This window comes from Marmota monax, unplaced genomic scaffold (genome assembly GCF_021218885.2).
Source record: "Marmota monax isolate L192 unplaced genomic scaffold, Marmota_monax_Labrador192_F-V1.1 WCK01_AAM20220418_F8-fsc00036, whole genome shotgun sequence".
NCBI lineage: Eukaryota > Metazoa > Chordata > Mammalia > Rodentia > Sciuridae > Marmota > Marmota monax.
The window spans coordinates 10,142,308-10,165,279 of NW_026694491.1; the positions used below are offsets into that span (position 1 = coordinate 10,142,308).

The 22,972-nt window shown below is 35.4% G+C and overlaps 1 protein-coding gene across 3 annotated transcripts in view; it reads left to right on the forward strand.

Moving 5' to 3' along the window:
* Positions 1-22,972, forward strand: part of Poc1b (POC1 centriolar protein B) — an 85,457-nt gene that overhangs the window by 57,716 nt on the left and 4,769 nt on the right. For all 3 annotated transcript variants that reach the window (XM_046419245.1, XM_046419246.2, XM_046419244.2), the window contains exon 11: positions 22,643-22,861. In XM_046419245.1, coding sequence (XP_046275201.1) covers positions 22,643-22,861 — 219 coding nt within the window. The remainder of the gene's footprint in view (positions 1-22,642; positions 22,862-22,972) is intronic.

Below are 22,972 nucleotides of genomic sequence, written 5' to 3' on the forward strand. Positions count from 1 at the left end.
TTAGAAGTTAAACTTCTCTATATGAAATGTGTTCTTTTTTTTTTTTTTTTTTTTAAAAAAAAAAAAAGGAAACTATCCAAAAGGATTTTATAAACATGTTATTTGGAAGTCCAACAGAATAAATACTTTTTTCAATTTCCTTTAGAAAATTAGCACACATCTGGGAACTGGAGGTGTTGAAGTTTCGGGTATTATTTCTGCCTTCCAACTTCCTGAGACACTATATTTCTAAACTGTAACTCTTGACTGCCTCAGCACTAGTGAGGGTTCCAGGCCTGGGAATCTAAGCCACATCCCGGGTTCCCACAGCTGAGACTGAGGCATGCTGAAAATGCCCGACAGCTCTCAGCCCACACATCCAGCAACAACTGGTTCCTTCCTCTTCCTGTGGAAGAGCAACATCCTCTGAGATGAGAAGAAATGCAACCTGAGGAATGCAAGAACAGCAGTGAGCTTTTCACACAGGAAATTATGAGGGTGGCACTCTGGAAAGTGCTGTCTCCGGGACCATCAGCGCAAGAGCTTCCTGCTGACCCAGAGCACAGTTCACTAGGGAGTCAAATGCCATTTGGGGGCTGTTGGAGTTTCAGGAAAAGGTGTGAACTTAGCTTTCAGCTCTTGTGTTCTTCTCTGCCCGTCTGGTTTTTAATTGTTTGGTACTGTGTAGACAGTGAAGCGGATTGGCTGCTCCTTTTTCATTTGGCCACTTGAGAGTAAATTAAATTATCTGGTAGAAATACTCCGCAAGTCTACTAAACAAACTTTCAGTCAGTTCTTTGTGCTTTATGAAGTCAAGTTATGTAAAATATATTAGGGCTTCAGAGAAATTAAAACTTTATCATCTTGGTTAATTGACTCTTAAGGCCCAGTGCTGGTCCTTGCCTCAGCCCTTCTGTCTTTTTCAATTTCCTTTCTTCTGCTTTCTAAGACAGTCAGACATCATACTATGAAAACATCATACATTCTCAAACACAAATAAAATTATGTTAAAATTTTAACAAAATTTAGGTTGACTCAAAGTGACTTTTACATTTAATGAATGTTGTAAAATAACTTAATTTCCTATTTTTTCCTAATTCCAACAGTATTTTGCTTTTCATTCACTTAAGATGATGTGACCATTAGAACACTCAGGTTTTATAATCATATGTACTCTTTTTTATTAGAGCTTTATGGTTATACATAGCAGTTGGGAATCATATACTTTTAAAGCTTTTCTGAACCACTACAGAATTTTGGTGTAGGTTTCAGTGTTTATGATGACAAAATTCTTTTGCTTTTTATGTATTTCTTTGGAGTATTTTGCTAGAGCACATAAGAGTTCCTTGTTTGTTTTAAATTGAAGAGGAGATGAAGAAGGAATGCCAGGCATTTCCTTTTCCTTTTCAGAATGTCTTTTTAATGAACATTCCTCTTTCCTCCTTGTGAACAAACCATTTCAGTTCAGCAAGGGCCTTCCAACCTTTTTGTTTAGTTTCCTGGCCCCAGGGAGGTACTTGTTTCATGCATTTACTATCTCTTCTCCCTGTTTTTACAGACTTCTAAGCTTATTACTTGTTAGTAAGTAATAGTAACAGATGGAATAGTATATACCTCATTCTTTGTTTAATGACAACTAAATGCATTGTGAAATTGACTCTGGACTAGTGGAAAAAATGTTTTGCAGGACATTATCCAAATAAGTGGCAAAAAAGTTAATATAGATGGAAGAGTAGTATCATATTAAATTTCCTTATTTTCATAATCATACCATGATTATGTAAGGGAATAGTCTGGTCTTGAGCACATACCCACTGTAGTATCTGAGGTTAATGGGCATGGTGTCTGCAACTTCTCGAAAGATTCAGAAAAAAAAAAAATTACCTAGATAGGCAATTATTTCAAAATCAAAAATTAAAGAAAACAAAAACTGTATTTCCCTATGTCACAGGTAAAAATACCCCATACATATGAAAATTCATACCATCATATGAAAAAAAAGTATATAACAATTTTGTAAAGAGAAAGTGTGTTTATTCATTCAGTGGAATTCCTCTACTAACCCGGGCATTGGAATTTGTCCAAATTCATCTAACCAATAAGTAACAGTGCTGGGTTTTGAACTCTATTTGGTTTTGGAATATGTGCTTTTAACTACTGTATATTATGTTTCTGAGGAAGTAACTTCCTTAATTCTACAAAGAATAAATGCTAATTTTAAAAATGAGAACACATACATATATCCTCTCACAAAATGAAAAAAAAATGTATTGTCAGGAGACAACCATTATTAACTTTTGAAATGTAGTCTTCCAGGAAGAGGTGGGGGTTATTAGAGTCCAGAAACTAGGACAAGAGGCCTTGTCCTCTAGTCCCACAAACTCAGACTCTATGGAACTGAAACCAAATGTACAAGGGGCAGCAGCCAGGTAATGCTGGAATAACCAGGGTGTTAAGAGCTGCTGCAGGAAGAGGCTGAGGGAAACAGCAATCAGACAGGGAGAAGCGAGTCTCCCCTCTCTTCTCTGGCCTCTGGTCTCCATCTCATGCCTCCCATTGGCAGATTCTGATAGGAAATCAAATGACGGGAGAAAACTCTAGTTTTCAGAGTCCTAGTCTCTGTGATACAGAACAGAGACTGGTAGAGTAGATTTGGAGTCAAGAGACATATTCTGTATTACAGGTAGGCATTTTTTTAAAAAAAGCTATATAAGGCAAACTCCACTTTAGAATGAGCAAATAAATATTGATTCCTACTAGTACCACATGAAATTTTCTATTTCCTACACTTTTAAATATACTAGGCATTGTATTTAATTTTTATTATTAAGTGTACTTTAAAAGTTTTAAAAGCTTAGTAAGAACTATTATCAAGTGAATCCCATTTTTTTTAGTTGGCGATTTTAACTTTTCTCATTTTCCTATTGCGTTGTGCATTTAAAGATTTGATCTTCATGTCATTTTAATTCAAAGCATTAACCGTTGGCCATATTCTACAAATATGTTTTTCTCTTTTGTCATTTCTATTTGAATTTTGTTTCTGAACATTGATAGATTTATCTGCATTAACTATTTGAAAACAATATATTTTGTTTATATTTTATGATTTATTTAGATTCTATGCAAAGAAAGTCCCTTCCTAAATCCCAAACATACCTTTAGCTATTCTTTTTACTTTTAACAATAAAATCTTTTTTAAAAAGAGAGAGAGAGAGAGAATTTTTTTTTAATATTTATTTTTTAGTTTTTGGTGGACACAACATCTTTATTTTATTTTTATGTGGTGCTGAGGATCGAACCCAGTGCCCCGCACATGCCAGGCGAGCGTGCTACCGCTTGAGCCACATCCCCAGCCCACAATAAAATCTTAAATTCCAATGTGAATTACCTTTATTAAACATTATATACTATTGGAGACTGTCTGCCATCTTATTATTCTGTTTGTCCTTGATCCATTCTTAGACATTGTTAATTGTTGTAGCTTTAGAATATTTCTTTAAAATATGCAGTTTTGCCTTCAATTTTAAAATATTTTTGCCCTTTATATATCTATGTGAACTTGAGAAATATTCCATTCTCAAAAAACATTCCATTGAAATATTGATTGGCTTGTCATTAGACTTATAAAATAATTTAAGGATAACTGCCCACTTTACCATCTTGAGTTGCTCATCCAGGAATGTAGCATATAGATCAGTCTTTTTAAGTTTTACTGCATCAGATTTAGGAACGTTCTCATCACATACCTGTGGTTCCCATAGAAATAGCCACCATTTTTCATATTCTACTTAGCATTTTACCTCCTCACTTGAACATGCACGCAGATTCTCTCACTCTATAATTTAGCCTTCAAGAGGTTGGGCACCCTTCCAAGAAGTGAGGAAGTAAGGAAGGCAAGCAAGGCCTGGATCTGACTAGCATCAAGGCTAACTGACGGTCCTCACCAAACAGGTAAAGACACCCAGTCTGCATACATGCCTTGTCACTTGCCCTTGTCAATGTGGTTTAACCCAAGTAAATATTTCTTCACTATAGTACAGTGGCTAAAGAGCATGCACAGAAAAAGAAAAAAAAAAGAAGGAGTGCTAAGGACTTCTAGTGAGGAGACAAGTGGGGAAATCAGCCCAGAGTCAACGCTAGTAAGTTATTTGTCTTGAGGCAACTTTGAGATTTTACATTTTGCCTACTCCCATTTGCCAAGTAGGTAAGCCCTAGACATGTACTATACTGTCTAGGGCTTACCTACTTGGCAAATGGGAGTAGGCGGGCACAGATCTTTAACATAGTGTTAAAATTCTCATTAAAAAAAAAAAAAAAAAGACAACTGTGTTTAAAATATTGTCTCTTATTGATTACCCAAAAGATGTGCCACTTGGCATGTTTCTTACAGGTACTCGAGCCAGATACATGGATATAGCTTCCTGGTATGAATAATTATTTCATTGATCACATCTTTAATCTATATCATAATGATAAAATGACTTTACCTCTGTTGGCAGGCTTATTTGTTACTCTTCTAGTAGTTCCCCTGGCTTCCCACCCCTGTCCATCACTAATTTTATTTTATTTATTTATTTATTTATTTATTTATTTATTTATTAGTTGTGCATGACAATACAATGGTCTTGACATCATACATTTGAATCAAATAGGGTATAATTTCTCATTTTTCCAAGTGTACAGGTGGCAGAATCACGTTGGTTATACAGACACGTATATACATACAGCAATACTAGTGTCTATTTTATTCTGCTGCCCTTCCTATCCCCCTTCCTCTCCCCTCCCCTCCCATCACTTCTCTCTACCCAATCTAATGTGACACATTTTTTTTCCCTCACATCATCATACATGTATTTTGTATAACAATGAGGGTCTCTTTCCATCTTCCATGCAATTCCCTTTCTCCCTCCCATTCCCTCCCACCTCTCTTCCCTATTTAGTGGTAATCTTCTTCTCATGCTCTTCCTCCCCTACCCCATTTTGAGTCTTCTCCTTATATCAGAGAAGACATTCAGCGTTTCATTTTTGTTTGTTCAGTTTTTAGAAGAGGAAATTCTATGTGGCAGGAACGTGTGTGTATTTAAGTTTTATTTGGTGGTGTTATTGCTGTAAGTTCTGGTGGGTGCAGGTATATTTCCTGTATGGAGTAGATGAAAATATTAGTTTACATCACATTTAGTTAGTGTGATTTTTATAAAGTTAACCCTATTTTCCATTGGTTTTTATTTTTAAACAGAGGTATGTTTTCTTGGTAAATATCCCCAGCTTATTGTTTTGGAAATCTTGTGGGCAGGACTCAAAAGCATGCCTAAACCCATAATATTTTGGTTGTTTTTGTTTTGGGTTTTTTTCCCCTAGTGATTTGAAGTGCTTTTACAATTATGTAACTGTTTGCAGAATTCAGGCTATTTATTCCAGCCTTTATCTCCTGGCTGTTACTATTGGTCAGAGCATGAGTGGCCATTTTTCCAATGGACTCAGGCTCCATGTTCACAGCTTCTCAGTCTCAGTTTGCATGTCTTGGACTGATTATGTGGCAGAACTGTGTGTGTTACGGTGTAATGCCTTGTCCTATTTGGAACTTTGAAAGAAATTTTGTAGTTCACTTGGGCAGTTCTTCTATTTGAAACTTCAGGTTCAGTGAAATGAATTTTTAACCTACTTTTCCCATTCTCTAAGGGTAATATTGTTATAAAATTTAAACTTATTTTAAATCCAGCATCAGGCAAAGTGCCATGATATTCTAAATTTAGAAATATACATTCTGAAGATAATGATTTAATAAAATTTCCGAATGTTACATAATTAAAATAATTCATTATTTTTTAAATAGAATTGTAAATTTTTTATTAAGATCAAGGGAAGACAATTGTGTGCTTTGGAATATCAGTTGAAATCTGAGAAATTTAAGAAATGTGCTCTTCCTGTTTTGTACTTTTAGAAAATTCTATATAATTTTTGTACATTTGAGTAGCTGATAAAATTACTAAAAGAAATTTAAGATGTTAACACTATTTTAATTTTATTTTGTTCTTTCCTTTTATAGAAATTATTTCTATAAAGTGCTTTGTGAATTACAACAGTAATAAATACATGGCTGTTTATACATTTGTGGCACTGATGTATTAAGGGTCCTAGCCTTCTCAACTCGCCTGTGGGAAAAGTAATCTATGTCTCATATACAATTCAATGACATAAGAAAATTTAAGCATATAATTGTCTCTAAAAATATTTTTTAATTGAGTATGTGGACAGGCTTACCACATAGAATAGGGGAAAAAGTTTTAATTTTAAAATAAACTGTTACTCATAACAAGTGTATTTGAAACTGTTGATTTAGAGAACAGATATTATATTATGAATATTTAATTGTTAAGATCTGTTTATCTCTGCTAAGTGCTATGATTATTTTTATGTATTTATTAGTCAAAGGAAATGACAGTCACAGGTTTTACATCCCTATGACCATGTTTGTGAATATATTTGCTTATTTTTAGTTTCTACTTTAGCACTCTTTCCAGGCGGTTCTCTTGGCAACAGTAATATTGCTTCTGCCTGTCGTGCGTTTTGTGCTTAATTGCTCTTTCGTTCTATCTCCCCACTACTACCCATTATATCTTTCATACAATGGCTCTTGCTATTCTGTCCAACCATTAACTCAGGTAATTTTTTTTACTGTATTTTTAGTCAATTTTCCCTGAATGTAAGGAAAATGGCAATTTTTAAGGATTTAAACATTTTTTTAAACGGGGAAAAAAGGATGTACTAAAAATTTTTATATCCCCTCTTGCCGCCATTCTTTCCTGAACTGTTTTCCACCCCAGGGGAGGAGATTTGTATTTGACCACAATAGCTGGCATTTGCTTATTTCCTCTGTTTCTTATATACCTAGCACAAAAGAATCTAGAGTACTCATAGACTGCTACATGGAGATTGGGGCCAACCAGCTGGTTAGACTGGAAAGACTGTACATAGGGAATCAATTACTCTTCTGCCCATTACACTTTCGACCCCAAATAGTGTATCTTGGCAAAATTAGAAATACACTCAGAATGCTACCAAGAGATGAGCTGGGTTTCTGTAGGAGCAAAGCTCAGGACATGGACTTTGGGGTGTCAGCATCATGAAGGAAAGTGACTCAGCCTAAGTCAGGGGCCAGCTCAGTGGACACTGCTCACTTGTGAAAAACGAACATGCCAGACTCTAGGTCAGAGTGGGGGTGGGGAGACTGTGAGTGGGCTAATGTAATTTGCAAAAGCCATCATGAAGGCTCATCTGGTATATCGAGAATATAAATTGAAGGACTGACTAATAATCACTAGAGTGCATCAGGTGGGTTCAGAAAAAGGTTCCCTGTGAGAGGGGATAAGCTGAGATCTAAAACCTTGCTACTCCAAATGTGACCTGTGGACAGTTTGCTAAAGCACCACTTGGAAACTTAGTAAAAAATGTAGATTTTCAAGTCCCACACCTGACCCAACCACAAGATACCTGCATTTTGTAAGATCCCCAGGTGATTCATGTATATTAAAGTTAGAAGAAGTGCTAATCTCAAGCTTCCATAGTGTTGAAATAAGAGGATTAGAAAGTTCTCATTAGAGAAGACAGGCATGCAAAGACTGTACTGCTTGGCATGGTCTAGGAATTGGGCCCAGGGATGGACAGGACATTATAGTGAGCCAGCCTGGAAAAGCTTGTAGCGACCAGGCATACAGGCCTTTTAACCATTTGGTTCTTTTCAGCTTGAAAATATCTTCCCAGCAACAAAATAGACTAGTGGAAACCAGTTCAAAATTAAAGTCAGTAGTCCAGACAAAAACTGAAGATAACTGGAATTAGGATTATTTTAGTGGAGATCAAGAGAATGGAATTCATTTAACAGATATATAAGTGGTATAATAAGATCTATAATGAGTTGGAGGAAAAGGAGGATTATTAAGGATAATTCTTAAATTTCTACCTTGGACAATGATATGCCATTCACATCAATGTAGGTGGTTTCCAAAATTTCCCATCATGAGTTTCAATTTCAGACTCATGTTGAGTTTGATATGTCTTTGAAATATCCAGGAATACATAGCAGGTATGTCACAATGCACACATATCTGGAGCTTAAGGGAAAGATCTAGACTGAAAAAAAAAAAAGTGAGAGTATTCTGCAGGTATGTGGTAATGAAAGCACCAGGCTTAGATGAGATTGAGAGTACAGGGTAAGAAAGAGGTTTTTGCAACATAAATGATATATGTCTCATGAAATAGATACAATTAACCTCAATCTGACTGTACATTGTACACATGCATTGAAATGCTACACAAATGTGTGCATTTGCTATGTGTCATCTAAAAATATGTATATTAATAAAATTATTTTTAAAAAATATTTAGGATTGGACCTGGAGGAATTTAAATAAAACAGTATGATGAAACAGGATAAGTTTTCAAAGGAGTGAGAGAAAGGATAGGAGGAAGCTGGGAAACCAGAGAGCATGGTGTCATGGCAGCCAAGGGAGAAGGAATGGTAAAAGTCAACATGACTCAAAGTCCAGAGAAGGATTGAAAAACTCTTGTTGAATTTAGCCAAGATTATTAGTAACTTTTTGTTTGGTTGTTTGTTTCTGGGACAGTACTAGAGATTGAACTCAGGAGCATTCTACTTATGAGCTATATCCCCAGCTGTTTATTTTGTTTTGAGACAGGGACTCTTTAAGTTGTCCAAGCTTGCTGTGAACTTATGATCCTCCTTCTTCAGCCTTGGGAATAGCTGGGCTTATAGGCAAGTGTCCCCAGCATTAGCTATTGGTAATCTTAAAAAAAAAAAAAAAAGAAGAAGAAAGAAATTTTTTTTTTTTTTTACTTTTTACTTTCAAGTGAACACAATATCTTTATTTTATTTCTATGTGGTACTGAGGATCAAATCCAGTGCCTCATGCTTGCTAAATGAGCACTCTACCACCGAGCTAAAAACCCTGCCCTATAGGTAACCTTTTGAAGGGAGAAGGGGTGAGCTAAGGAATCAGCTAGAATACATAAATCCAGTAATAGTGATATGTGCTTAAATTGCTATGAGACTAATTAGTGGAGTAATTAAATAAGGAAAAGGTGTGATGTGTTTGGGGGTACATGCATGAGCCCTGGAGAATAGGGTGAGGGACAGAAAGCATCCCAGACCTCACTGGTCTGGTACAAAAGCTGATTCTGTAAGAATTTGCCTGTAATAAGGGGAACAGAAAGCATTCAGAAAGTGCAAAGACAAAGAGAGGGGAATGAACGCAGAGAACCGTGGACATTTCCTGTTGGCCCCAGCACTCAGTGGAGTTAATGAATAGCAAGAGATGAGACAGGAGAGAGAAGATGAGGATGAAACATGAATATCTTGAATGCCATTTGAAGGTGTTTGGATTCACCTTAAGAACTTTGGGAAAACCTGAGAAGGATTTTAAACCAGGAACATGACAAGGAAATTTGGATTTCTGAACAATTACTCTAGTGAAAAAGAAGGGTTTGAAGGAAGGAGACCAGAGAAGTAGAGAATTAGAATATTGTGGTAATAATCTAGATACAAAGTAGTAAGTGCCTGATCTAGAATAACATAGGAAATGAGATAATGAAGAGAAAGTTCATAAGTTGTTTTCTGATTACACATGGGAGGAGAAGTAAGAGTCTAGAAGATGCCCCAAATTTGGGGCTGCTAGTAGATAATGGCACAATTTGCTAACACAGAAGAGACAAGGTGAGCCGGGCATAGTGGCACACACCTATAATGCCAGCAGATTGGGAGGCTGAGGCAGGGGGATCACAAGTTCAAAGACAACCTCAGCAATTTAACAAGAACCCTGTCTGTAAATAAAATATATTTTTAAAAAGGCTAAGAATGTGGTTTAGTGGTTAAGCACCTCTGAGTTCAGTTTCAGGTACCCAAAAAAAAAGAAAGAAAGTGACAGAGAAAAAGACTAGGCTTGGATATGAGCTTCTAGTTGGACATTAGAGAGTTAAGAATCTTTATATGATCAGTCAGGCCATTGGGTCCCAAATGATGACCCCCTAAACTCCACAGTAAATGAGATGATTATGATAAACATTATTTTCATCTTATTTATCAGGAAGATCATTAGATGACTGCTTATTTGAATAATACTGATAACTTGATAAATCGTGGGACTGAAATATGAAATAGAAAGAAATTCCTTATGTTTACCGGCTGTGCATAATGAACATGCTTTGGTTGTGTCGTGACTTCCTCATTGAAACTTCCTGCTTACTCATCTGAGTTTGAGCATGAAGATAAATTGTCATAATTCTATAGCTTTCATGTTCGAATTCTTTCTGACTCCTGGCATCTGTGAAAAGTATTCTTTGAGGTTTATATTTAGTATTTAAATGTCATTTTTCCCTGAGCTGTTTTCCCCCATGGTAATTGTTAAGAAAATAGTCTTTTTTAAAAATAGCCAAAGTCATTATTTTTATTGTCTTTGGTTTCACCAGCAAAATAAGAAAGGAAAAGAACACATCCTTTTACATACAAAAAGCTTTTGAGGCAGGAGAATCCCAAGTTCAAGGCCAACCTAAGCAACTTAGACATGGTCTCAAAATAGAATGTAAAGGTCTAGGGATGTAGTTTAGTAGGAGAGTACTTGCATAGTATGTTTGAGCCCCTGTGTTCATTATCCAGTACCCCCACCCCTTCAAACATACACATAAAGTATGGAGGGAAAATTTCTCTCTATTAAGGAGCATAGTGTTATTATTTGATTTTCAGTTATATGATGATACTCTACTCATAAGCCATTTAAGAATTCTGTTTTTTTCTGGAGACTTTTATGCCATAGTTTTTCAACTGTGTCCTGTTATATGATCTTTAGTCTTTATCAAAGGATTAAACATTTGAGATAAAATTTATATATCTAACTGCTCAATGTTAGATTGACTTTCTTTGCAATTATCAGAAAATCATTTTTCATTCATTAAGATGATGGAACCAAAATTTCTATATAAATATTTGAATTTTGCCTGCTAAGTTTCTTTTTCCAAAGTGTTATAAACATTTTTTTTAGTTAGCTGCCTGGAAATTGAAATCATTTACTCTTTTTCAAATTACATTTGAAAAATGTCTGGGTTTTTTGTTGTTGTTGTTGTTGTTTGGGGTTTGTTAACAGCAGTTTTCATTTTAAACATATACTTAGAATACTATTTATGACTCAGAATTTATTAAGTATAGTTCTTCTATTTAATTAAATTCCTATCTGCCTTTAAATAGCTTAGTATTTAATTCAAGAAACTGAATATATATATAAATAAAATGTATTTTGACCTGCCAATGTGGTAAGTGTTTTTTATATATACAGTAGAGAAATTTTAAGTGTGTGCTAAGGCACATGGAAGACTGATTTATTTGCACAAGATACTGAGATTTTTTTTTTTTTCCAAGAACAGCTCTCAAATCTCAAAGTGAAGATCCAAATGTGAAGTTTACTAATGCACTACTGAAGTTTAAATCTGTGGCACAATCATTGTAAACATGGGTTTTGTCTGTTTCCCAAAATTGATTTTTGCCTTCTGATCCATAATTACTGGAAAATTATTCCCATTTTTGCCAAACTTAATTTCTGAGTTTTGGTACATAGGTCATTATTCAAATTTAAAATGACTCTAATTTTAATGCCAACAAAATTGGTTGTAGTCAAATTTCAAAGTAATAATAATAATTTGCCCCCCCCTTTTAAAAATACATATATATATATGAAAGATTTTTAAAATGTGGAACCTAATAGATATAGAAACATCTTTAAAGCAAGAGTTTTATTTACTACACTGTGTAAGCCTTATGTAGATACTTAGCATGTCATCAGCATGTCTGAAGTTATGACTCTCAACAGGTCAGAGTATTTTGACTTTCAGTGCAGGGGAAGGAGGACAAGATGTGATGATACTGACGATGATGATGATGGGTAATGAAATGCCAATTGTAGATTAAATCATTACCTACCTTCTGACAACAATCATGCAATGTAACCCAATATTATTATCTCCATTTTACAAAAAGGAAACTGAAGCTTAGGTCAAGTAATGGGTCCCAGGTCGTACTCTTAATACATCAAAGAGAAAGGGTTTAAGCAAAGTCTGAGTGACTTGATGTCCCATTTATACAACCTTCATATTATATAATGTCACAGATAATACAGATAATCATGCTATCTATGCAGATAATCATAGCATAAATGCAAGTAAGAATTAATATTTGCTTTAACAAGCAAAATTGAATTGTAATAGAGATTTGGAGGAGGGGTAAATTTCATCTATTTTATAAAGATGAAGAAAGACATCATTGTTTTATAGATATAAATTGAAGTCAACTAAGATAATATAAAGTGTGTATAATGAATCCACATAGAAAGCTTTGGCTCTCTGGATTTTAAATGACTTAATGAATAATAGACAGAAGACTGACTCGATACCAAGCTGTGAATGCACTTTACTGTTACTCCATAACCACAGTTATCATTAATCCTGCTAGAATGTTCACATTATGCATGATGATGAACAGAACAATAAACAAATGTTATGTTTGTCCTCTAAAGGATGATCTATACAGCTTGCCAGCTTTTTGAATGTATCTTTGTTAAGTAACTGGATAAATTTATGCCTTAAAGCTGCCTCTTTGTAGTATTAAAATAAGTACAAGAAGGAAGTTGAAGTCTTAAGCAAAGCATGATTTGCTTTCTCCAAATAATTTTTAAAAATTAAATCATGACCTTTAACACACAGCTCTCTTCTTTTGAACTTGAAGAGTTTTGAGGAACAGAAAATAGGACCTTTAAGAAAGGCTAAGGAATAATACTAAAGAATAAGCAAGCATGGAAAATAATTTTCAAAAATGTATTCTAAGTAACTCTTCTGATTGTGTGGTAAGTTTATGTCTCATAAAAATGAAGACAGGTGGATGGTGGAGAGAAAGAACTTCCCCTCCCTCCTGTGATTGTCCTTTAGTACCTCTACCTCCTGCACATTCTACTCAAGGTAGGAAAATTCTGGGTTAATAGGGTAGCCTGGCTTGGGCAAGCTCTTAAGTGATCGGTTGGTTCTGTTTACGAGGCTAAAAGTTCAGGGGTCTGAAGTCATTCTTCAGTCAGAAAGCCTTTTCAATGAGAGCTGGGTGCAGTGTTGCTGCCTGTAATTCTAGCAACTCAGGAGATTGAGCAGGAGAATCATAAGTTTGAGGCCAGCCACTAGCAAATTAGTGAAGCCCTAAGCAACTTAGTGAGATCCTGTCACAAAATAAAAAGGACTGGGATGTGGCTCAGTGTTTAAGTGTCTCTGAGTTCAATCCCCAGGTACGAAAGGAAAAAATTAAAAAGCCTTTGCAGCAACACAGTACCCTTTTGAAATACAAATTTTGAGCCATGTGTGGTGGGACAAACCTGTAATCTCAGCTGAGGAGGCTGAGGATCTCAAGTTCGAGGTCAGCCTAGGCAACTTAGTGAGATTTTGTCTCAAAATAAAAAGGGCTGGAAATGTACCTCAGTGGTAAAGTGCTCCTAGGTTCAATTCCTAGTACCAAAAAAAAAAAAAAAAAAAAAACCTGACAGTCATGGAGGACATTCTTTGACTATTCACTTGGTTGACTTTCTAGCATAAAAAGCTGGTGATAGAATGTTAGATTTTGCAGCACATATATTGAAATTGAGATGGAGAAGATACCAGAGTGTCAGGATAACATGGAATTTATCAAGTAGTCAATGTTTTTGGAGCTGTTTTTATAGATAGGCTTGGCATCATAAAATTGTTACTTCTTAGAAGTCTATAAATTTGAGAAAATACCAATAAGCATCCCAGTAATATGTTTAATGAAACTTAAAACTTAAAAAGTTAATTGTATAACTTACTTGACAAAGTAAAGAACAACAACCAAAATATATATATATATATATATCTCCAGGGTAGTTCTGAAGGTTGAAGACTCCTTAAGCTCCAGGTATGATATTGCAAAGAGAAAGTAAGAATCCATGACTGAAGGCATGTAACAGAACCACACAGGTATGGACAGTTGCTGTGTGGAAGGTGACTGCAGATCCGTAGAGAAGGACCAAATGCACTGTTCCTTGATTGTTGCTGTGACAATCATCCATTTAAAAATAATAATAAATTAAAATTCTATTCTTTGCGGTACTTTTAGCCAGAAACAAAAAAAATCAATATCTGATAGGTTAAAGCCTTAAATGTGAAAAGTAATTCTTTAAAGTCTCAAAAAAAAAAAAAAAAAAAAAAAGACAATGTGAATTCTGGGTATGCAAAGGTTTCTTTTAAAAGAAATACAAATTACACAAATCATAAAGGAAATGTTTGATAAGTTTGGCTACATTAAAAACAAAACTTATACTTTAAAAACTCATAAATAACAGTGAAAACAAACCCCAGAGGAGGGAATGTATCATACACATAAAGAACAAGTATCAGTGTCCAGAATATATAGAGAATCTCAAATTAGAAATGAGAGAAATAGAGCAATTGAAACATGGGTGGGAGATTTAAGTAGGCAATTTACAAAATAATTACCAATATTCACATAAAATATGTTCAAGTTACTGGTAATCTAAGAAATGCACAATGAAATTCAAGCCATTAGGTGGGGTTTTCTGCCCATAATTTTTGTAAAATTTAATGTGTAATACTCAATTATTTCTGACTTTGTAGATAAAAGTGACTTCTGCTAGTGGAAGGTTACCTTGGGTTTATACTTCTCTCCAAATACTATGTCATTAATATTTTTTTGTATGTGGATGGCTCAGCTCATGCAGGACAGTCAATTGAATTCAGTTCAACAAATGCTGTTGAGCAATACTTATAAAAACTATAATTTAGCTATTCCACACTAGCAAGAAGTCTCATACCAAGACATTTACAAAAGTGCTCACTATAGCAGTCATTGTTAATTAACAGTAGAAGGGATAGTTTGTGGAATATTCAGAAGAATACTATTTTGGCAATATAAGTAAGTAAACTAGAATCCTATGCATCACCGTGGGACAAATCTAACAATGTTGATTAAAAGAAAATACCAAAAGGTTCTACTATAATATGATTTTATGTAAAGTTCTAATGAAAGCAAAATCAGCTCCTTAGGTGTAGACTCAAAAAGACATTCAGTTGAATTTCCTGATCTGATGTTTGTGTTTTTCTCACAATATCCCTGACAAGTGACTATCCCTAGGCTATTAGAATCATCCATGATGAGAAACTCACTTTGAGTAGAAGGGTCAAAACCACTCTTAGATAGACTCGTCCGCCTTTTGTCTGTTTTGTTCTCTACTTACAGAATGAAAGCAAATCTAGAAATGTTGATTGTAAACAAAACTGATATATTCTAATTCGTTTATTAAAGATATATCTGAAGTTCAAGTCACTGGTTGTCTTTACAAGTGAAATGCTTTCTTTTGCCTTCACATTTGTTGGAAAAATCATTGTGTTATTCCACCAGAAGCCATCAAATATGCTGTTAGCAGTCAAAAATCACAAAGTGATCTGTAGTTAGGTTATAGATGCATGCATTGCTCTGTCATTGTGCTCCAAGCCATTAAGGATAGGAATTACTAGCAGAGAGTAGCATTGGCTTTACCTTGGGTTTATACTTCTCTCCAAATACTATGTTATTAATATTTTTTTTTGTATGTGGATGGCTCAGCTCATACAGGACAGTCAATTGAATTCAGTTCAACAAATGCTGTGAACTGAACTGTCTCATATACTATGCTAGACACTTGAGAACAAAGATGATAAAGTTATGACTCTGTCCCTCAAAAGGGGTTCACAATCTGCTAGGAACTACCAACATGTAGACACAAATACAGCAAGAAGTGACAAACGTTCTACTCATGGCATGAACAAAGTGAAGTGGCACCAGTGATTAATTCTGACTTACCGGTCCAGACAGTGGGTGGATGGGAAGATTAGAAGGAAGAGAGGAGAAAAAGGAATAAATATATAATGGGTGAATTTTGAGAATACAGAGAAATAATTGAGTACCACAATATGTTGAATGTTCTTTTGCTAATTACATAAGTAATAATAGTTTGGACTGCAAATCTTCACTGCATCCCAGTCATCAATTGTCTGTTTTGCTTGCTCAGCAGTGACAGAGATGTGGCAGGTGCTGGGAGGGAATCTAGCTCTGCTCTATCTTGGTTCTCTCCCACAGTATAGAATCCTTTGAGGGCAGGCAAGATACCACACTCACAAGTACAACTGGTAGGTGCTCCCTGTGAAGTAGGTGCTCAGTGAACGTGTACTCAAAAAGAAGAAAAAAAATGAATACTAGCAACTTTAAAATAGGACCGACTCATTTGCTGGAATTCTGTCAGCCCAAAGTGTTAAACACCAGTAACTTTTTTATGAGTGTAGTGATATCACTATAGTATAGTGATATAGTGGCATAATTTTATTAGAATAGTGAAACTTCCCCAAGTCATGCCTCTCACTCTTCCCCTGTACAAACAATGCAAAGGCAGGGTTAGTTGGTGGGAAAGAATCTGCTTACATGCAGGTCTCAGTACCTTTGAGAGACAGAAAGGCAAATATGTCGGCTGACTGATACTGTCAGTTGGAGATCTGGAACTGGTTTTCTCAGTCTTTACCGTTCTCTATCTTTTGTTCATCTCCATAAGTCATTTGATAGCAATGTATTTGCTGGCTGATCCCAAACAAGAAGTTTATTGTTTAGGCTGTTAGAACTCTTTAATCGTTTAGACAGTCTATGGTCTTAAGTCATTTGCCCCCATTTTCATTTTGCCCTTTCTTCACTAACCACCTTGACTACAAACCACCAGAGATTAAAGATTGATTTGTTAATTAGGTTGAGTCCTTTTCCCACGAAGGGCTGGAGCTGTGATTTCAGTATGACCCATGATATTTGTGGCCATGCATGTATGTACTTAGGTATATTGTGATATGTGTTAAAAAGTAAATAAAACTCTTTGGTTATAGAGAATTTGGTTTTCATCTGTGAGAACAGTGATAAAAACCTGCATGTAAAAGACTTTCAAGTTTCTTTTAAGTACTAGACATGATACTAGCTCCAAGGGATATAGTGGTGAGAGTAGTAGACATGGTACATCCTACTATAAAAGACAGTAAACAAAGAACAGATATATAAATGTAAATTCTGATCGATCGGTTACTGAGGAAATCATCAGGATGCCCAGCTAGCAAACAGAAAGTCCAGCTTTATTAGAGTAGACAAGATGACTTTTCTGAAAATGTGACAGTTATGCTGAAATATGGAGGCTACAAAGGGCTCAGCCACGCTAGGGTAGCAGAGATGTTCATTGTAGACAGAGCAGAAGCAAGGAAGAAAGAAAAGTTTGTTCTTTCAGCAGAAATTATTTACTCTGGGGTGAGAACGTGTGTGCATGGGCAACCATATATTGTCCCCAGTGAATGAGGTGCTTTTCCAGGATCAGGAATGCAGGCTATGATCATGAGAGAGGAATTCCTAGTGAGTCCTTTGTGTTTCTATACTTACCTTTACATTGCTATTGCTTTCATCCCAGTCTTTGCTGCCAGCCCAGGGGCTGGGGGCCCATGTACATAAACATAAGGGCTGTATGTCTCTTCCCAGATCCACTGCTCAGGGTATGAATAGATGGTAGGTCATAGATGCTTGTGAGTACAGATAATGAATAGCATTAAACGTCCTCTACAGTAGCTTATTCTTGCATAACCCTTTAATTCATACCCTAAAAGTCATTCTCTCTCAGGTATTTTAGATTAATAGTCTAACAAAAAATTGTCAAGCATATCCCAGCGATGGACAACTTAGGAGAATAGAGCACAGCTCATTCAAGACTAAAATAGTTTTTCAAGACAAATGTAACGGGGCTTGGTGGCTCAGGTTTGTAATCCCAGCAACTTGAGAAGCTAAGGAAGGAGGATCACAAGTTCGAGCCCAACCAGCCTCAGCAATTTACCAAAGACCTAAAGCAACTTAGTGAAACCCTTTCTCAAAATAAAAAATAAAAACAACTGGGGATATAGCTCAGTGGTAAAGTATCCCTGGGATTTAATCCCCAGTACCAAAAAGTAATTAATTAATTAAAATAAAATATAGAAGTTCATAAATCTCTGTGGAAGAAAATTAAACAAGTTCCCAAGTAACTGATGGCTCTAGAGTATAAGCTTCAGGAAACGGGGTCTTGCATAATGTTATCCACTGTGGGCTCCTCCCACTATAATCGTGCCTGGCAGAGAAATATTTGTTGAGTGAACAAGTGAGGAAGACCCTGAAGAGATACTCTTAGCCAACTGGGAGTACAAAAATGTGTTTTATACATATTTTTTAAAAAATTGGAATGAAGAATAATGGTTTGGGGCCAAGGGTGTAGCTCAGTGGTAGAGTACTTGTTATGCATGCACAGGGCCCTGGGTTCAATCCCTAATGTAGTAATAATAATAATAGAATAGTAGATTTTTAATTTTTCATCATTTTAAACAAATGGTAAATTATAAGACTATGACAAAGGGAAGTTTGAAGGTTATCATCTTCCTAAAAAGTGGTAGGGAGGATCATGGGAAACAGTGGCTTTGTTCCCAAAGTCCCAGTGTATAATGTACTTTAGCATCTCTTAGATTTGTAATTGGTTATGTTTCATCCAAGGTTTGTACCTGTGAAGCCTTGGACAAGCTAGTTATCCTCAGTATCTGTTTCCTAATTTGTAAAATGGGAATAGTAATCTGGAGGTCCAAAGGAACTCAGCTTTGCTAGGAAGGTAGAGAAGGCCAACTTACCTGGCAGGATTACTGGGAAGGACCAGATCAGCTAATATGTGCAAAGCATTTACAACAATGCAGAGCATACAGTGAGCTTCAGATGTCAATCACTGTCATTAGAAGTATTCTGCATGTCTGAAAGAACCTCTTTTGGGAACCCCATATCCCAAAGGATAGCCAGACACATAAAATATATTTTTGAAAATTCAGTGTGTTATATATTTGGATTTTTTTAATGGCTTTAATGAGATAACTTGTATGCTATAAAATTCACCCTTTTAAAGTTTACAAATCAATGGTTTTTGGTATATTCACAAAGTTGTGCTCCCTTCACCACTATCTAATTTTAGACTATTTTGTCACCCCCAAAGAGAATTTTAGAACATTTTCATCACCTCCATACCCATTACCAAGCTCTCCCCATTCTCTCTCCCCATCAGCCCCTGGCCACCACTAATCTTAGTCTGTCTACATATATTTGTCTATTTTGAAATTTTACATAAATGGAATTCTACTAAATGTGGCTTTTTGTTTTCAAGATTAATCCTGCTATAACATGTATTAGTACTTCATTTCTTTTTGTGGGCAAATAATAATCCATACTAAGGATCTTAATTGTGTATTCATTATCATGGCATTTGGAGCATGGGGGTTGTTTACATTTTCTTAGATATTATGAACAATGCTGCTATACATGCATATACAAGTTTTGTGTGGATGTATGTTTTTACTGTTCTTGGATGTATACCTAAGAGTGGAATTGCTAGATAATATGGTAATTATGTGTTTTAACATTTTGAAGAACTTTTTTCCACTGCTTCCCTAAGTCCCCCCAGCAATGTATGAAGGGTCCAATTTCTCTACATTCTAACTAACACGTGTTATTGCCTTTTTAATTTTAGTCATCCTATTAGTCATGAAATGGTATCTCATTGTAGTGTGTGTGTGTGTGTGTGTGTGTGTGTGTGTGTGTGTGTGTGGTGCAGGACTTTGTGCATGTGAGGCAAGCACTCTACCAACTGAGCTATATCCCCAGCCCTCATTGTAGTTTTGATTTGCATTTCCATTATGGCTAATGATATTGGTCATATTCTTAGGTGTTTATTGGTCATTTATAAATCTTCTTTGGAGAAATGTCTATTCTCATCTTTTGCCCATTTTAAATTAGGTTATATGCTTTTTCATTGAGTTTTAAGAGTTCTTTATATGTCTGCATGGGAGTCCTTTATCAAATATATGATATGTAAATACTTTCTTTCATTCTGTGGGGTTTTTTAAAATCTTAATGGTAGGTTTTTAATCACATGAATTTTTTAAATTTTGATAAAGTCCAATTATTTTTTTCTTTTATCATTTGTGCTTTGGTATTGTAAATAAGAAGCCCTTGTCTAGTCTAACGTCAGGAAAATCACCTCTTATGTTTTCTTCCAAAAGTTTTATAGTTTTCCCTCCTTTGTTTAAGCTTATGGCCTATTTTAAGTTAGTTTAGTATATGATCTGAGGTAGGAACTAAATTCACTTTTTTGAAGGTGAATATCCGGTTTTCCTGCACTGTTTGTTGAAAAGGCTATTCTTTCCCCCATTAAACTGTTTTGGCAACCTTGTTAAAAATCAGTTGAACATAAACTAATGGGCTTATTTCTGGACTCTGGATTTTGTTCTGTTGATCTATATGTCTTCCTTTATATCAGTGTCATGCTGTTATTTATTTATTTAGCCAGTGCCAAGGATGAAATCCAAGACCTCACACATTCTAGGCAAGTTCTCTATACAGAGCTACATCCCCAGCTCCACATTGTCTTAATTACTATAATTTTGTAGTAAGTTTTGCAATTTGTAATTATAAGTCATACACCTTTTTTCTTCAGTGTTATTTTTGCTGGTCATTCTTTGCATTTCCATATGGATTTTAGAATTAGCTTAATTTTTATGTTTTGATCAATGAACTTAGGGTATAAAATGTCTTTCCATTTAATTGGAGCTTTAATTTCTTTAAGCAATGGTTTGCAATTTTTTTATTATTAGTTGTTCAAAACATTACATAGCTCTTGACATATCATATTTCATACATTTGATTCAAGTGGGTTATGAACTCCCATTTTTCCCCGTATACAGATTGCAGAATCACATCGGTTACACATCCACGTTTTTACATACTGACATACTAGTGTCTGTTTTATTCTGCTGCCTTTCCTATCCTCTACTATCCCCCCTGATGGTTTGCAATTTTAAGTGTACAAGTCTTACACTTCTTTTACTAAATTTATTCCTAAGTATTTTACTTTTTGCCAGTATTATAGATGGAATTATTTTTGTAATTTTATGTTCAGATTGTTCATTGCCATATGGTTGAAAAAATTTTTTTGCTGTTTTTTATTTTATTGAGTAATATATACATGACATGAAAGTTACCATTTTTTTTTAAGAGAGAGAGAGAGAGAATTTTAATATTTATTTTTTAGTTATCGGCGGATACAACATCTTTGTTTTGTATGTGGTGCTGAGGATCGAACCTGGGCCGCACGCATGCCAGGCAAGCACGCTACCGCTTGAGCCACATCCCCAGCCCCAAGTTACCATTTTTTTAAAGTGTACAATTCACTGGCAGTAAACACATTCATAACTTCACAATGTTGTGTAACCATCATCGCTGGTTCCAGAACCTTTTATCATTCCAAACAGAAATTATGTACAATGAAGCAATAATTTTCAGTATCCTTTCCCCAGCTCCTAGTAACCTACACCCTATTCTCCATTTCTTATCAATCTACCCATTTCAGATACCTCATAAGTGGAATTATACAATGTCTGTCCTTTGTGTCTGGCTTATTCCTCTTAGCATAATGTTGTCAATGTTTATCCATGTTGTAGTGTATATCAGAATTCCATTCATTTTTCTGTGGCAGAATAATGTTCTAAGTTACATTTCCTTATACATTTATCTGTTGATGGATAATGTGGGTTGTTTTTACCTGGGGGTTAGTGTGAGTAAGGCTGCTGTGCATAAAGGAGTACAGTGTCCATTTGAGTCTCTGTTCTCAGTTCTTTGGGGTATATGCTTAGAAATGAAATTGCTGGATCCTTTGGTAATTCTGTGAATAATTTTTTAAGGAACTGCCAAACTATTTTCCACAGCAACTTCAGCGTTTAACATTCTACCAGCAATGAATGAGAGTTTCAACTTCAACTTCTCCAAATCTTTACCAGTGCTTGCTTACTTACTTTCTTTGTTTTTTTCCTAGATGTGAATGGTTTGTTTTTACTTATTTGTATTTTTAATCTTATGTATTTCACAGGGATTGAATCCAGAAATAAACCCATTCATTTATGATCAATTAATTGAACCCAGGGGCACTCTACCAGTGAGCTATATTCTCAGCCCTTTTTGTTTTTTATTTTTAGGCAGGGTCTTACTAAATTGCCTAGGCTGGCTTCAAACTTGCAATCCTCCTGCCTCAGCCTCCTGAGTATCTGGGGTTATAGGCATTTACCACAGCGCCCAGCTGAATGTTTTTAAATTAAGAATTAAACAGCATCCACCAATCTTTTTTTCTCCCACTATGGTACTGGAGACTGAACCGAGGGACTCATGCTGGCAAGCACTTTACTACTGAGCTGCATTCCAAGTTTGCAGCAGTTTTTTTTTTTTTTTTTTAATGGCATAACACTTGATCTTTCAGACAGACATATGTACGGTGTCTTTCAATGACAAGGAAAGATGTGATATTTCTGTTCACTGTTAGCATTGTATCCTTGTTGTAGTTTCTTTAATTTATTATATTTGAGGATAAATTATTAAACCTAAGTTTGGAAATTTTAGAGGAAGAATATTTAAAACTTTTGTATACAGATATCATTTTAAAGTTTGGAAAACATAACTCTTCCTATCTTTTCTATGACATTAAAGATAACAGAAAATAGTGGTCGAAATCTGCCAGACAAGGGTGAAGATATCTGTGGATATTTCTTGAATCCTTCCTTAATGTCAGCAGACTGTTCAGCAATAGCCATGAAAAATAAAACAGGAGAATTTAGTGACTTTCCCTCCGAGAGCCAAAGAAGCATACCGCTTGCTGTGACAGACGCTTTAGAACACATCATGGAACAGCTCAATGTCTTGACACAGGTGGGTTGGCATGCTTTGCCTCAGAGGTAAGATACACCAAGCAATCCTGGTCAGAGCAGATTGCAAAACCAATGGAATAGCAGCTCTGGAGGCTGAGGCAGGAGGATCACG